The sequence below is a fragment of the Pseudorasbora parva genome, chromosome 23 (assembly GCF_024679245.1).
Source record: "Pseudorasbora parva isolate DD20220531a chromosome 23, ASM2467924v1, whole genome shotgun sequence".
In the NCBI taxonomy this organism is placed as follows: domain Eukaryota; kingdom Metazoa; phylum Chordata; class Actinopteri; order Cypriniformes; family Gobionidae; genus Pseudorasbora; species Pseudorasbora parva.
In genome coordinates, this window is record NC_090194.1 from 11,142,859 (window position 1) to 11,158,656 (window position 15,798).

At 38.5% G+C, this 15,798-nt stretch overlaps 1 protein-coding gene across 6 annotated transcripts in view; it reads left to right on the forward strand.

Annotated features, from left to right (window-relative positions):
- The window catches only part of kcnip3b (Kv channel interacting protein 3b, calsenilin), a 38,111-nt gene that overhangs the window by 20,298 nt on the left and 2,015 nt on the right, over positions 1-15,798 (forward strand). For 4 of the 6 annotated variants that reach the window (XM_067433955.1, XM_067433952.1, XM_067433951.1 and 1 more), the window contains 6 exons: positions 10,768-10,892; positions 12,889-12,958; positions 14,432-14,502; positions 14,860-14,967; positions 15,046-15,150; positions 15,242-15,304. In XM_067433955.1, the coding sequence (XP_067290056.1) occupies positions 10,768-10,892; positions 12,889-12,958; positions 14,432-14,502; positions 14,860-14,967; positions 15,046-15,150; positions 15,242-15,304 (542 nt within the window). Of the gene's footprint in view, positions 1-3,977; positions 4,604-6,565; positions 6,606-10,687; positions 10,893-12,888; positions 12,959-14,431; positions 14,503-14,859; positions 14,968-15,045; positions 15,151-15,241; positions 15,305-15,798 lie in introns of those variants that run through there. The other 2 variants (XM_067433956.1, XM_067433954.1) reach the window with 2 other exon arrangements.

A 15,798-nucleotide genomic window follows, 5' to 3' on the forward strand; every position in this document is an offset into this window, starting at 1 on the left:
ACGGAAACGAGCCACAACACGACGGAAATGAGCCACAACACAACGGAAACGAGCCACAACACGACGGAAATGAGCCACAACACAACGGAAACGAGCAGCAACACGACGGAAACGAGCCACAACACAACGGAAACGAGCCACAACACGACGGAAATGAGCCACAACACAACGGAAACGAGCCACAACACGACGGAAACGAGCCACAACACGACGGAAAAGAGCCACAACACGACGGAAATGAGCCACAACACGACGGAAACGAGCCACAACACGACGGAAACGAGCCACAACACGACGGAAACGAGCCACAACACGACGGAAACGAGCCACAACACAACGGAAACGAGCCACAACACAACGGAAACGAGCCACAACACGACGGAAAAGCTCCCGACCACGAGAGGACTGTCTGAGTGCAATAAAATTAGTTTCCCTTGCCATTGCTCTATAGATTGGCCTGTCTTACAAAGATATAAACACTACGATCAGTTTTAAGTGTGTAACCATTGTATATCGACATGAAATATCAATTCAAAATCACCTTCATGCATTATAGCTGCATATTTATACTCGTGAACGTTTTTACTCACGATCACGGCGCTTGATGCCCAAAGGAACGTCTGCCAATTCCACCAAGTGGTAGAAACATCTAATTTTATGAATTAAAATAACTTTTTTGTTTGTTTGTTTAAGTGATGAAATTCCATGTTATGCATTGAGTCAGTTTTTTAGAATACAACAAAGCTGTGGAATTTTAACATGTCTGTTTTTAAATTTTAAAAGTAATTTTAATTCATACAAATTATATGCTTCCACTGCATGGTGTAATTGGCAGACGTTCCCTTGGGCATCAAGCGCCATAACGTGTAAAAGCGTTTTTGAGCATAAATATGCAGCTATAATGCCTATAGATGATTTTGAATTGATATTTCATGTCGATATACAATGGTTACACACTTAAAACTGATCGTAGTGTTTATATCTTTGTAAGACTGTTATAATGCATTAATGCAAAGGCTAGCCTAACCCGCGTGATCCATTCAAACTGACGAGCTACTGTAGCACAAATTCCTCAAGGCTTAATACTGTTTCTGATAGAAAGGAGTCAGAATACACAGTGCATTGCAGTTTGTTGCGTTTGGGGCTGCATAACCTCAGACCAGTCAGGGTGCCCATACTGACCCCTGTCAGCTGCCGGAACAGTGGGCATGTGAGCATCAGAACTGGACCACAGAGAAATGGAAGAAGGTGGCCTGGTCTGATTAATCAAATTTTCTTTTACATCACGTGGATGGCTGGGTGTCCATTGCTTACCTTGCTTACGTGGAATGTGCTGAACAAACAAGTCTGATCCATTGGGGCCCTACCTCACAACGTACAGGACTTAAAGGATATTCTGCTAACATCTTGGTGCCAGATACCTCAGCACACCTTCAGGGGTCTAGAGGAGTCCATGCCTCGACAGGTCAGGGCTGTTTTGACAGCAAAAGGGGGACCAACACAATAATGTTATGCCTGATCGGTGTAAAATATGTATTTTTTTACACTTCCTTTTTGAACATTAGTGTAGATTTATTTATAATTCCCTCCTGTCCTCTGTCAGTCCTTCTTCGTATCTTGCATAAATGTAAAAAAAAAAAAAAAAAACCTTCATGCAGATGGATATTTTAGAGAGAGTTTCTGGCAGGCCCCAAAGGCCATGTCCTCTCTTCATGTATTGATTCCCCCGTCTCACTGATGCCTGTGCCCGGTTTAAACTCATGCATTAATAAGTGCAAACTCATCAGCAATCATCTTTGCCCTCCTGCACTCGGGTTTATGAAGGGGAAAGTTTCTCATGTTATCAGTATATATTCCTTTACGATTCTGATGCACTAATCTCATATTAGTATAAACTAGGGCTTACATGATATTACATAATATGCTGATGATTAACCAATATTTTCTGAAAAAGCCCCCAAGTTATTATTCAGAATATTTAAATGATTTAACATTTAAATAGTTGTTGCAGATGAGTAAAATTATAAACAGAAACAGAAACAAATAAACAGAAATTGCAAAACAGTTGCTTTAGGGGTCGATGTATTGTTTTCTCCCTATATCATTTCATAAAAATATATTATGTATTATATATATATATATATATATATATATATATATATAGCTTCCGATTTTATGTGTTTGGGCAGCTGATGAGGAAAAAGCTGCAGATGCTACAAAAATGCACAGTCAAGATTTTCACATCATTTTTACACACGGAAGAGCCATAAAATAGCCATAATGCCCTTCCACTAATGCATAAATGCTTAAGAGCATGGTGAGTGATGAGTAATGTCATGATTCCTTACCTATCTATCTATCTATCTATCTATCTATCTATCTATCTATCTATCTATCTATCTATCTATCTATCTATCTATCTATATGTCTGTCTGTTTATATGTCTGTTTATCTATCTGTCTGTCTATCAGTCTGTCTGTCTATCCCATCTGTCTATATATCTGTCTGTCTGTTTATCTATCCTTCTGTCTGTCTGTCTGTCTGTCTGTCTGTCTGTCTGTTTATCTATCCTTCTGTCTGTCTGTCTGTCTCTCTGTCTGTTTATCTATCCTTCTGTCTGTCTGTCTGTCTCTCTGTCTCTCTGTCTGTTTATCTATCCTTCTGTCTGTCTGTCTCTCTGTCTGTTTATCTATCCTTCTGTCTGTCTGTCTGTCTGTCTGTTTATCTATCCTTCTGTCTGTCTGTCTTTCTGTCTGTCTGTCTGTCTGTCTGTTTATCTATCCTTCTGCCTGTCTGTCTGTCTCTCTGTCTGTTTATCTATCCTTCTGTCTGTCTGTCTGTCTGTCTGTCTGTTTATCTATCCTTCTGTCTGTCTGTCTCTCTGTCTGTTTATCTATCCTTCTGTCTGTCTGTCTGTCTCTCTGTCTGTTTATCTATCCTTCTGTCTGTCTGTCTGTCTGTCTGTCTCTCTGTCTGTTTATCTATCCTTCTGTCTGTCTGTCTCTCTGTCTGTTTATCTATCCTTCTGTCTGTCTGTCTGTCTGTCTGTGCCGTCGGTCTATCAAATTCGCTTTATTGGCATGAATGTAAATCATACAATATTGCCAAAGCTAGGAATAGATTAACATAAATAATACTACATAGATCACCATTAATAATAATATTAATGATAATAATAAACATCAAAATTATAGAGAAAACTGTTACATCATAACTTAAACTTAAATAAACAGTGTAACAAATTAGAACTGTCTATCTATCTATCTATCTATCTATCTATCTATCTATCTATCTATCTATCTATCTATCTATCTATCTATCTATCTATCTATCTATCTATCTATCTATCTATCTATCTATCTATCTATCTATCCTGTCTGTCTATCTGTCTTATCTATGTTGTTCTGTCTGTTTATAGATCTGTCTATCTATATATGTTTGTCTGTCTGTCTGTCCTTTTATTTATTTACTTACCATACATTTAATTTAATTTATTGATTTAAATATTACTATAATTTATATTTTTTATTCATGATAACTATCAAACATTATTATTTGGTGCGTTAAAATACTCGATTTTGAATGGTCATTCACTGCATTCTGTTTCTGTGGTCAGGTATTCTTGTGTAATGTCCACTAAACTCTCAGTTTCTCACTAAATGGCCTAATATCTGTTCTAGCATCACATATCTTGTGTTACTATGGTCTCTATCTTCTCACATGATAAAATGAGTTTTAGCTGAAATCAATATTTCATATTGCTTTATCACATTTTATTTATTTATTTATTTGGCAAGTAGCCATGCAATAAGTGGGATAATGTACAGTCATCCTGTCATTATCACAACACAAACCCCATTTTAAACCCCTTTTGCAAAGATTCAACACCCCTATTGTAGGTCCAAAATATTGTGATTTAATTCTGTACTGTTGTGTCAAGTAAGTAAATGATTCACCAGTTCAACTGCTTCTAAGCATACTCACATTATGGCTGGCTCATCATTGTGCATTATTGCTAGAGAGATGGAGAGAAAAGAGGGAGTGTCTGTGTCTTGAGATCAGTCTCTTTCGGTACTCCACAAGGAGTATAATGTCCGAGGAGGACCATGACGCACTAGCCCGTGGAGACCCAAGCCGCAGGAGGTTTCTGTAGTTGATGTTGTTGTGGAGGAATTTCTAACGTAGTGACTTTAATCTGCTTTTATTTTAAAAGGACATCATTTGAAAGAATCCGCAGTGCAGGCCTGACTGCACGGTTTACATTTGTGGTTTGTTTACAGCTTAATGCATCAGTGATTACCTGCGAGTCTACAGGAATTCACAATTGTTCCGGGAATGGAGTCTTTAAGAACTTGTTGCTGCAAAGTAGTTTGAAGAAACATTGATCAGACAAGATGAGTTGCTTTTCCTGAAATCGTTCAACTGAAATCTGGCATGACCTCTTGACCTCTGTAAATTTTCTTAAAGGAATCGCATAGCTAATCGCAGTTAGCACTCGTTGCAATGGTTATCCAGGGCATGGAGTTGTTTGCAGTTGCTGTAGTGCTTCTTATGTTTATAATGGTGCTCAAACAGTTTGGCGTCGTGGACCCACTGCTGGATGGTAAGAAACACCGTATGGTTTTGATGTTGGCCCTAGTTTACTGCAAAAAGGGTAAATGTGTAGTAGGAGCTGTTTATACCTGACTGGACTATTTCAAATGAATTGCAACAAGTGTACACTACCGTTCAAAAGTTTGGCATCGGTAAGATTTTTTTTTGTTTATAAAAGAACTCTTATATTCACCAAGGCTGCATTTATTTGATCAAAAATACAGTAACAGCAGTAATATTGTGAAATTATTATTATTATTGAAAACCTTTTTCTATTATAATATATTTTAAAATGAGATTTATTCCTGTGATTCAAAGCTCATTGCTCCAGTCTTCGGTGTAACATGATCCTTCAGAAATAATTATAATATGCGGATGTGCTGCTCAAGAAGCATTTCTTATTATTATCAACAGTTGTGCTGTTTAGTATTTTAGTGGAAAACGTGATGCATTTTTTCTTTTCAGGATACTTTTATGAACTGGGAGTTCAAAAGAACAGCATTTATTTGAATCTTTTGTAATGTTATAATTATCTTTACTGTCGCTTTTGGTCAATTAAATGCACTCTTGCTGAAAAATTACACCAAACTTTTGAATGGTATAGTTTAAAACAGTCAGTCGCTTTGGTACATTTCTCGAATCAAACTCACAATTTGCAAAACAGTAAGTGCATTTCTCAAAATCATTTGTACAAATAGCAAAACACCATGGATAACCTGCAAAAGCCACTCTCTTACTCAAAATCCTTAGTTCATCTCTCAAAAGTAAATACCTGTGTCAATGAACATGTCGGTGCCATCAGAATGACAAGTCCTTGTGTCATTGCGTGCGGATAAGACACTCAAATGTTGTCAATATAACAGTTTACTCTGGAGGGACCTTCTGATGGAAACTATTGCTAAAGTTTTGATGACAATTATTGTCAATTGTAAGTTACATCTTAGTGTATGTGTGAGTGTAATTGCACTTTACACTCTTACTGTTTGTACTGTATTTTATTGACAGAACATGTCATTTCTGTTGAGATACAGAAATGAAAGACAGCACTGAATAGCACAAAAAAAAAAACCTAAAGATGAAATGTGAACATAGGAAAAACTGTACATGCGGTGCTGTAAAAATATACATATACCTTCTAGTTGATGTTTCATGAGAAGCACCTTCATAAGAGAAAGTCAAGATTCACCTGGGAGCAATTTACCAATTCAGGACAGATTTAGAAAAAAGTCTAATGGAAATATAAAAGTATAGAAATATGCTTGACATGTTATGATAACTTATTCAACCATTTTGCATGTAAAGACTTATGCATGAGCTTGCGCATAATGTTGTGGGGGGTGAGACTATTCAACAGAGACCCAATATATATTTTATATAATATATTTTGATCAACATGACATAAGCAACTGATAATGTAGGAAACAACAGAGAATTGTACATAATCGTTTGCATGGATGTACCAAAGCATTTACAACTTGTTCAAAGAAATGAAAATCTGCTTTTTTATGTGCACAGGTGATACGATGTGAGAATTGGAACAGGTAGTTTTGAGAATTTCCTGTACAAAAGCGACTGAGAAAAACTTTAATTTAAATATTTTAATTTATATGTTACCTAAATCACTTTTTATTCTGTTCATATGTTGTTAGTCTTGATGGTCTGTTTGCATCAGCTTTAGACTGTAAATAATTATTTGGTCAGGCAACCTAAAAACAAATTAGTAAAATGTGTAGAAACTTTGAAATCTTTGAAGTCCATTTTCATGGTTAGAAAAGACTGAACAATATAACAACTGCACATAAGTCGAGAAGAACATAACAGCTATGTTCAATATGAGCAAATACATTCATTTAATGCCATGCTGTATTGGTACAATGACAATCCAACTAATGTGTTGTTTTCCCATTGCTTCCTCTTTATTTCCTCTCTAAATCTTTTCTCTTCCTTCTTTATGTTCTTGTATTCCTCATAGATGGTGAGTAAATGTCAAATAGATCAGCGGTTCTCAACTGGTGGGTTGTAGGTCTGTTCTAACAAAGCTGGTGGGAAAACAAAGCTAATGCTGAAATATACACAAACATTTTTATTTTGGCAAAAAATCATCTGTCACTTGATAAAAGCTAACATATGTAGGTTGTGTTATAACACCTCATCCTCAGAAACCACGAAGAAAATGATAAAAGAAAATACAGCATAAATTGAGAAACCATGCAACTGTTATTTGAGCATTTAAAAAAATATATATCCTATGTCATGTTAATCTTTTTATTTATTTCTGGTTCTATGCAGTTCATATTACCATTGCGGAAAATAAGTCACATGCAGTTGCATTGAATGTTCACTTGTAATCTACTTCAAATCTTAAAAGTGTAATTTTTTTTTTTTTTAAACTGTACTTGCTGAAAATACACCGATCAGCCATAACATATGACGGGTGAAGTGAACACTCTTCATCACAGCACCTGTTAGCAAGTGAAAATTTGGTCCAAAAAGTTGATGTGTTAGAAGCAGGAATAATGGGCAAGTGTGTTTGAGCAAGTTTGATAAAGGCAAAATTGTGATGCCTAAACCACTGCAGCTCTTGTGGGGTGTTCCCGGTCTGCATTGGTCAGTATTTATCAAAAGTGGTCCAAGGAAGGAACAGTGGTGAACCGGCGACAGGGTCATGGGTGACCAAGGCTCATTAATGCACGTGGGGAGCAAAGGCTAGCCGGTATGGTCGGATTAAACAGATGAGCTACTGTAGCTCAAATTGCTCAAGAAGTTAATGCTGGTTTTGATAGAAGAGTGCCTATTCTGACCCTTGTCCACCGCCAAAAGTGCCAACAGTGGGCTGGTGAGCATCAGAACTGGACCACATAGCAATGAAAGAAGGTGGCCTGGTCTTTTATTTCACATTACGTGGAGGGTCAGGTGCGTGTGCATTGCTTATGGGTATTATGTACTATGGGAAGAAGGCAAGCCGATGGAGGCAGTGTGAGGCTTTAGGTATGTTTTTGGGTCCTTCCATCCTTGTGGATGTTACTTTGACACATAACACCTACCTAAGGATTGTTGCGCACTTCCACAAAGCAAAAATGTTCAGTAATGGTTTAAGGAGCCCAACAATGAGTTTGAGGTTTTGACTTGGCCTCCAAATTATGATCCACCTCGCAACTTACAGGACTTAAAAGATCTGCTGCTAACATCTTGGTGTCAGATACTACAGCAAACCTTCAGGGCAGGGGTCTAGTGGAGTCTATGCCTCGACAGGTCAGGGCTGTTTTGGCAGCAAAAGGGGGACCAACACAATATTAGGTCATAATGTTATGCCTGATCGATGTATATTTATGAATTAAAAGTCACCTAAATGTACTTAAAGAGACTTTTTTTTTTTTTAGATGAATGTTTTTTTAACATACTTAAGTAATATATTTTAAATGTACTAAATTGCAACAATCATTACAAATGTGTTATTAAAAATAAACACATGGCAAACGATTTTTAGTAGAAATGACTTTAAATATACTTGTCAGTATTTGGCAGTGCACATTAACCATATTTTCTACAAAAACCAATAGAAGTAATTATGAAATCACATATAAAGATGTAAAGTACTTAAGACTTTAAGTGCCGTAAAGTTAGCTGAACTTATTTTATATAGGTTCAAACTATAAATGCATATTTGTTTAATTTGCATGCATTTAAGTGTCGAAAACATTACATACAATGAATGTACAAATGGAATATACTTAAGTGGGAATTAAATGTAAAGTATGTTATTACCCACTTGATGCCCAATTACAAATCTGGGCCCTGAAGCAAAACCAGTAGAGAATCTCTGATATTGATCTCTCTGGTCTCCCATTCTGCCCCTTCTGTCTCCCCAATAGCTCCTCTTCTGTGGTTTACAGTGTCTATGGCCACATTTACATTGCAGGTCTTGATGCCCAATTCCGATGTTGTTGATTAAGTCAGTTTTTTTTTTGACGACCAGCTTACATCTTTTTTTTTTAAGTATGCATGTGCCGAAACAACCCACGTTAGACGTACTGATCTAGGAAAAGCTTAGGCTAACAAGGACGTAAAAAAGGTGTGATTTGCAATGGACGCAGAAAAAAATATAATACAAGTGGCCCTATTTTAAAGGGGGGGTGAAATGCTGTTTCATGCATACTGAGCTTTTTACACTGTTAAAGACTTGGATTCCCATCCTAAACATAGACAAAGTTTCAAAAACTAATGTTGAACGTTCGATGGAGTATTTCTTTGTCAAAAATACTCCTTCCGGTTTCTCACAAGTTTCGGAGAGTTTTTTTCGAGTATGGGTCGGCTTGACGTTAACAGAGCGTAAGGTCCTTGTATAGGCTGTATGGGCTCTTCTCCCGGTAGGGTGCGCGCGCGTGACTAGAGCGAGAGAGGAAATGCACGCCCATAAACACTCTCTCAGGTGCAGATCCAGTCGTCCGTGAACACTTCTGACGCGTCGCGCTCCACTTTATTCCTATGGGTGACATCAAGCGACTTCAACGCTTCAGCACAGCATTCCGGGAAGGCAGCGCTGCATTTGAACCGATTTAAACGCAGAAATTATGGGAAGCTTCACAACATCGCGGATTTCCACCGCTATCACAGGACTTCACCAAATCATACCAAAGAAGTGCGTTTTTGACGGAGCGGTCCCAGCGATAAAGGTTCGGTCCTGCTTTGGAATCAGTCGGTGAGTAAAACTGCTTCAAATGCCTGTGCTGTTGGCTATCACCGCGTGAGTAAACATCAGTAAGCGACATGATTGCGTGCTTCGTCATTCAAATGCACTAACGGTTACTCCATTGTTGTTCTATGTATAACGTTACACTAGTCTGACGTGCAAAACCGTTTTGCTTGCTACTGCTAAGGTTTAGTTGCATACAATAGTCCATAAACCGAATAATGTCCTCATAAACTGCGAGTAAACACACACAAATGTTGACAGGCCACTAAATACAGTACATACCACAGAGACGGACGTCCTGCTGTTGCTGCTTCACCTGTTCAATTTATTTCAGCCTCCGAATGATTCTGGATCATATCTGTATTAGCTGAATCCGATCGATAGCAATGGGTTTCTCCACGCTTGAGGGCGTCACCGCTTTACGCGTTCGTCATTCTTTAGCTCCGCCCACACGATACGCCTCCAGGCGCTCGTTTTTTTCCGGAAAGACTTGGTACAGCCTATATTTCTTTTATAAATATAATAAAACTAAAGACTTTTCGGAGATATGAAGGATGCAATACTACTCTATAGGTACTCAAGATTGACTGAAACTGAGTGTTCTTCCCCCCCCCCCTTAACGATCTGAGCACATGGCCTGAAGCGCTTGGTGCAGGTGCACTTAGGGTCCGAATCCACTTTTGATATTTTTAAGACAGAAAAAAAAACAGTCTGTGCGCCAGGCACATGGTCCAAAACGGTTGTATCTAGTCTCTTAAATAGGTAATGGGTGTGTTTTATCAACGCGCCAACAATGCGCCTGAACACACCTCGTTTTCAGACCAGCAAGCCCATGGCCTAACAGATGGCCGTGAGTGCATTTGCTATTTAAACAACGTGGTCCTGGACATGAAAATGAACTGTGTCTGGCTAAAGCTAGCAAAAAAACACTTGCTTCCCTGGCATTGCATTGTGCCGGGTGTATGATAGGGCCCTAGATTTTGCTTTCCACACCCTCTTTAAAAGTCAGCAAAACATTTGGTTGAGCCTTCATCCTTCATTGCCCCATTGAAAAGAGTCATGAGATGTGGTTAGTGTCCAAGGTGGCTTTTTCAATGATGTATGACATCACATTGATGAGAATATCCAATCTGTCCAACTTGCATGCCAGACGCAAATGCACATATCCGATTCGTATCAGATTTATATCCATATATGAATGAGGAATCATTCTGCTTAGACATTAGTGTGTCATATCCGTTCTGTGCCGCATGGGAGAAAAAAAAATCGGGCCACTTGAACCATGTAACATAAATGAGGCACATTTTTGTCTTCCTTTTTTAACCCCAAATATGTTGCTGTCCTATGTTACACCTGCACTCTATGCTTTACCTGTTTCCTTTTTTACTGTCCTGCCCTTAGTGCAACCCAACTGATATCAGTCACTTACCACCTCCACGGCCCTCCTCTCCCCTATCTTCTTCATGCTCTCTCTCTGACAGACAGCATTGATAATGATCTGGAGTTGTCCATGGTGCGACATCAGCCAGAGGGCCTAGAGCAGCTCCAGGCTCAGACCAAGTTCACTAGGAAGGAGCTGCAGTCACTCTACAGAGGCTTCAAAAACGTAAGACTGCTTAAGAAGCTGAAAGGGATAGTTCAACCTAAAAGTCATCATTTACTTTAAATCAGGAAATCAAGATTAACTTAAAGGTGCACTATGTAGCATTTTTTGCAGTAAAATATCCAAAAACCACTAGGCCAGTGTTATATATTTTGTTCAGTTGAGTTCTTACAATATCCCAAATGTTTCCAACTATTTGTAAATTGTGAGAAAATTGCTATTTTAACCAAGGAGCCGGGACATCTAAGGGAGTCGCCTGTCAATTGCATCATATCTGCGTTACCCTCGGTTTCCGGTTTTATTTGGCAGAAACGCTTTACTCTTAGCAGTGTGAACAAGTGTCACAGCAGCCGCTGAGTGAACGCACAGAGTAACATCATAACATGATTTTAAAAACACTTAAATGTATCTAATATGATAAACAGAGCTGCGTTACCTCGTACTCGTGACTGGAAAAGCGGACATGGTGCAGGTGACTGTGTCCCGTCATAATAAAAGTCCCGTTGCTCACGAGGCGTGTGTTTGCGTAACAATCGCTCCAGCAGCCATGCTCAGCTCCACAACACTCGGCCCTGCTCTGCTTCATACTACAGTAACGCTAATAACCGCATCCATGAATGTGATTTCTGCCCGAGTCCTATCCCGATTCTTCTCCACCGGCTGTGCGGTGAACCACATGTCCCAAGGTATGCGCTCAAACTTGGTGTCATCAAGCTACACCTTTGTTTTGAATAGGCGCCCTCTAGCGGACGGAAAACGCACATAGTGCAGCTTTAAAAGCATCATGAAAGACAATGCCTAGAAATCCCCAAAAAACTATAAGTGTACTTTTTGTCATGTTTTTATTTTCTCACAACGTCTGCATTTCCTGGGCGAGTTCACGCTGCACAGACAAACGCTTTGGTACACATTTCAAGGTAGGAAGGCATCAAGGCAAGTCCGAATCTAATCTTTGCTTCACGTCCTGTCTCCTGAGAGACCTTTATCTAATACAGTTTTGAAGGCAGCATGTATCCTTCGCTCCCTTTGATATCCCACAATCCTATGCGTTCCATTCTGTGACAGTTGAGCTAGGGAAAAAAAGAGGATGTCCGAAAGTTGCATTCGCTGGTCAGTTTGTGTGTAAATGTACCTTTTTGACCAACATTTTCCACTTCTGATGTCATTTCTAGCGAGAAATGACTAATGTATTAATTACGTATTTTGTTTAGTTCTCACCAAAGCTCGCTCTATTTTGCTGTAGATCATTAAACTGTTACACTGCCTAAGAAGTCTGTCCGAAATCAGTTTCGTGAGGTGCCTTCATGCACAAAACGCTGCCTTATAAGTCATTGTCTGATAAGGCAGCGAGGTATCGAGTCAGCTGCCTAGGTTTTCGGATGCAGCTGCAGTCTAGCAAGGGACTTGCCTAATCATCATGGCAATGGTTCATGGCCAGGTCAGATTATGTCAGAGTTTGTTGGAAAATCCTAACCTCAGACATTTCATGCAAACGCAGATGCAGTCGGGAGAAAACAAACGCTGACCAAGCCAACAAACCCCGTCATTGGTATCACACTGATCCAACGAACTACAACAGAAGTGTTTGTTGGTATTTGTTGTCGTTTGTCTGTGCTGTGTGAATTGGCCTTTAGAGTGAACTGTGGCACTAGAAGAGTCTTATGCAGAGCTGTGCACATGCAAAAAAAAACAACAGCCTATCACACTACCACCAGAACACATGGAATATAAGGCATGTTGCATCAGAATGAGATATTTTCTTGTTTTTTTAAAAAAAAGCTTAATTCTGGTTACTTTTCATTATGTACTATGGACACGTGCAGTTGGGATATTTTTCTTTTTTTAAATTCTTCTTTTGTGGTTCAAACAATAAAGAATGGAATACTGCATTAGAACAACACCAGGGTGAGTAAATGATGACTTCATTTTAGGGTGAGGTGTGCTTTTTAGTTTGTCGCAAATGAAGGTATCCTCAAGTTTTTGTCATGTTTCTAAATAGGAGTGTCCTAGCGGATTGGTGGATGAGGAAACGTTTAAATCGATCTATTCCCAGTTCTTCCCTCAAGGAGGTAGGGTGATTGTCGCATTTTTAACTTTTCAATGTTTGATTGTGTAATCTTAATAAGTGAACCAGTATATACACTATATTGCCAGAGGTTTTGGGACACCTGCCATTACACGCACATTAACTTTAATGGCTTCCCATTCTTATCCGTAGGGTTTAATATGGAGTTGGCCCACCCTTTGCATCTATAACAGCTTCAACTCTTCTGAGAAGGCTTTCCACAAGGTTTAGGAGTGATTTTATGGGAATTTTTGACCATTATTCTAGAAGCACATTTATGAGGTCAAAAATGGATGTTGGATGAGAAGGCCTGGCTCACAGTCTCCGCTCTAATTCATCCCAGGCCAGTCAACCTCCACACCAAACTCGCTCATCCATGTCTTTATGGACCTTGCTTGGTGCACTGGTGTGCAGTCATGTTGAAACGGGAAGGGTCCATCCCCAAACTGTTCCCACAAAGTTAGGAGCATGAAATTGTCCAAAATGTCTTGGTATGCTGAAACATTAAGAGTTTCTCTCACTGGAACTAAGTAAACCCCTGATAAACAACCCTGCACCATAACCCTCCTTCCACCAAACTTTACACTTGCACAATGCAGTCAGACAGGTAACGTTCTCCTGGCATTCACCAAACCCAGACTCGTCTCTCCAGAGAACACATCTCTACTGCATTAGAGCAGTGATCCAGTGGTGGCATGCTTTACACTACTCCATCTGACGCTTTGCATTGCACTTGGTGATCTAAGGCTTTGATGCAGCTTCTCAGCCATGGAAACCCATTCCATGAAGCTCTCTACTCACTGTTCTTGAGCTAATCTGAAGGCAACATGAACACTTCTGCGCACTGTGTGCCTCAGCATGCACTAACCCCACTCTATGATTTTACGTGGCCTACCACTTCGTGGCTGAGTTGCTGTTGTTCCCAATTGCTTCAACTTTGTTATAATACCACTAACAGTTGACTGTAGAATATTTAGCAGTGAGGAAATGTCACAAATAGACTTATTGCACATGGTGACAACCTACCACGGTACCACACTTGAATTCACTGAGGTCCTGAAAGTGACTTATTCTTTCACAAATGTTTGTAGAAGCGTCTGCATACATAGGTGCTTGATTTTATACACCTGTGGCCATGGAAGGGATTAGAACACTGCAATTCAATTATTTAGAGGGGTATCCCAATACTTTTGGCAGTATAGTGTACATTAGCATTTTATGTATTCAAATGTTTAATTAATTATATTTTAAAATGATGTTTTATCAAAAATAGTTTTAAACATAATTATACAGTATATATAGTATTATTAATAGTATTAATCACCTTCTCTTTTTTATATATATATACTTTTTGGTGACTACTATTTTTGTAAAATGTGTAAAAGTTATAATTAATAATGAGTAAGTGTCGAAACTTAGTGAAGTTATAAAATCCAAATATTTTGGTAAAAATATAAATAATCAGTCTTTTTTCCAGATGCTACCACATATGCACATTTCCTCTTCAACGCTTTTGACTTGGACCGAATTGGCTCTATACGCTTTGAGGTTAGGAACATTATTAAATTCTATTAAATATTATTAAAACTAAATTGTCATTTGAAAGACTTCAGCTCTGATATATACTACTGTATTCAACTCAAATGTGTATATTCATTTACATCAGAAGATAATAGAACAATAATATCTGCCTATACATTAGGGAAAATGGGGGAGAGAGAGAGAGAGAGAGAGAGAGAGAGAGAGAGAGAGAGAGAGAGAGAGAGAGAGAGAGAGAGTTTAGTTTCATATTTTCTGATATTATTTTACTTATGTTCTCAACAGAGCATAAGTGTTAGTCCAACAGAAAATCACAGCTGAGAATATTTAATTCATTTTTTAACACTAAATAATGTGTTTTGGCAGGACTTTGTAATCGGCCTGTCTATTCTGCTTCGAGGTTCTGTGACAGAGAAACTGAGGTGGGCCTTTAACCTCTATGACATTAATAAAGACGGCTACATCACCAAAGAGGTATGGGAGTGTTAACAGACTGCACATTGTTTCTTTAGTACAAATATGTGTTTGCTATTGTTACTGCACTTTCTACAGGAAATGATGGCTATCATGAAGTCCATCTACGACATGATGGGCAGGCACACGTCTCCGAGTGTCAAAGATGATGCTGCATTTGAACACGTGGAGATATTCTTCCAGGTACTGAACCTTTAGCAGTGCCATGGAAAGTTATTTCAGCCAGCAATTGTCATCTGCTTGACCAAACTTTCAAAACACCTTTGCTTCACAGAAAATGGACCGGAACAGAGACGGAGTTGTAACCATTGATGAGTTCATAGAGACCTGTCAGAAGGTAGGCCATGTTTAAAAGGGGTCATGTCAAAAAAAATCAAACTTCTTGTGTTTTTATCTTTTGAATTGGAAGAGTTCATTGTTTGCTTATATGAAAATATACTATAACTTTCAAAGCTCAAAACTTCCTCCCCAGTCCAAAAAGGACATTTATCGAAAACCAAGCTAGAAAAACAGCTCAATCAGAAATACTTTTGAAATAGATAACATAGGGCCGCCCACATTTGCAAAATCAGCAGTCCAAGTGTTTATTTAATAATAGGATGGAAAATGTTGAAATTGTTTAGGCATAAAAATCTGTGCTAACATAAAAAACATACAAAAATTATATTAAATCAAATCATCGTTTTCATGGGCTTTCTATCCAAATGAGTAAATGTCTGTGGTTTCTCAGCAAGTAATAATGATAATCATAATAATCATAATAATCATAAATTATTAATAATAATTATACCGTTACAATCCATTTATTACCTGTTAACCACATTTTGAGTA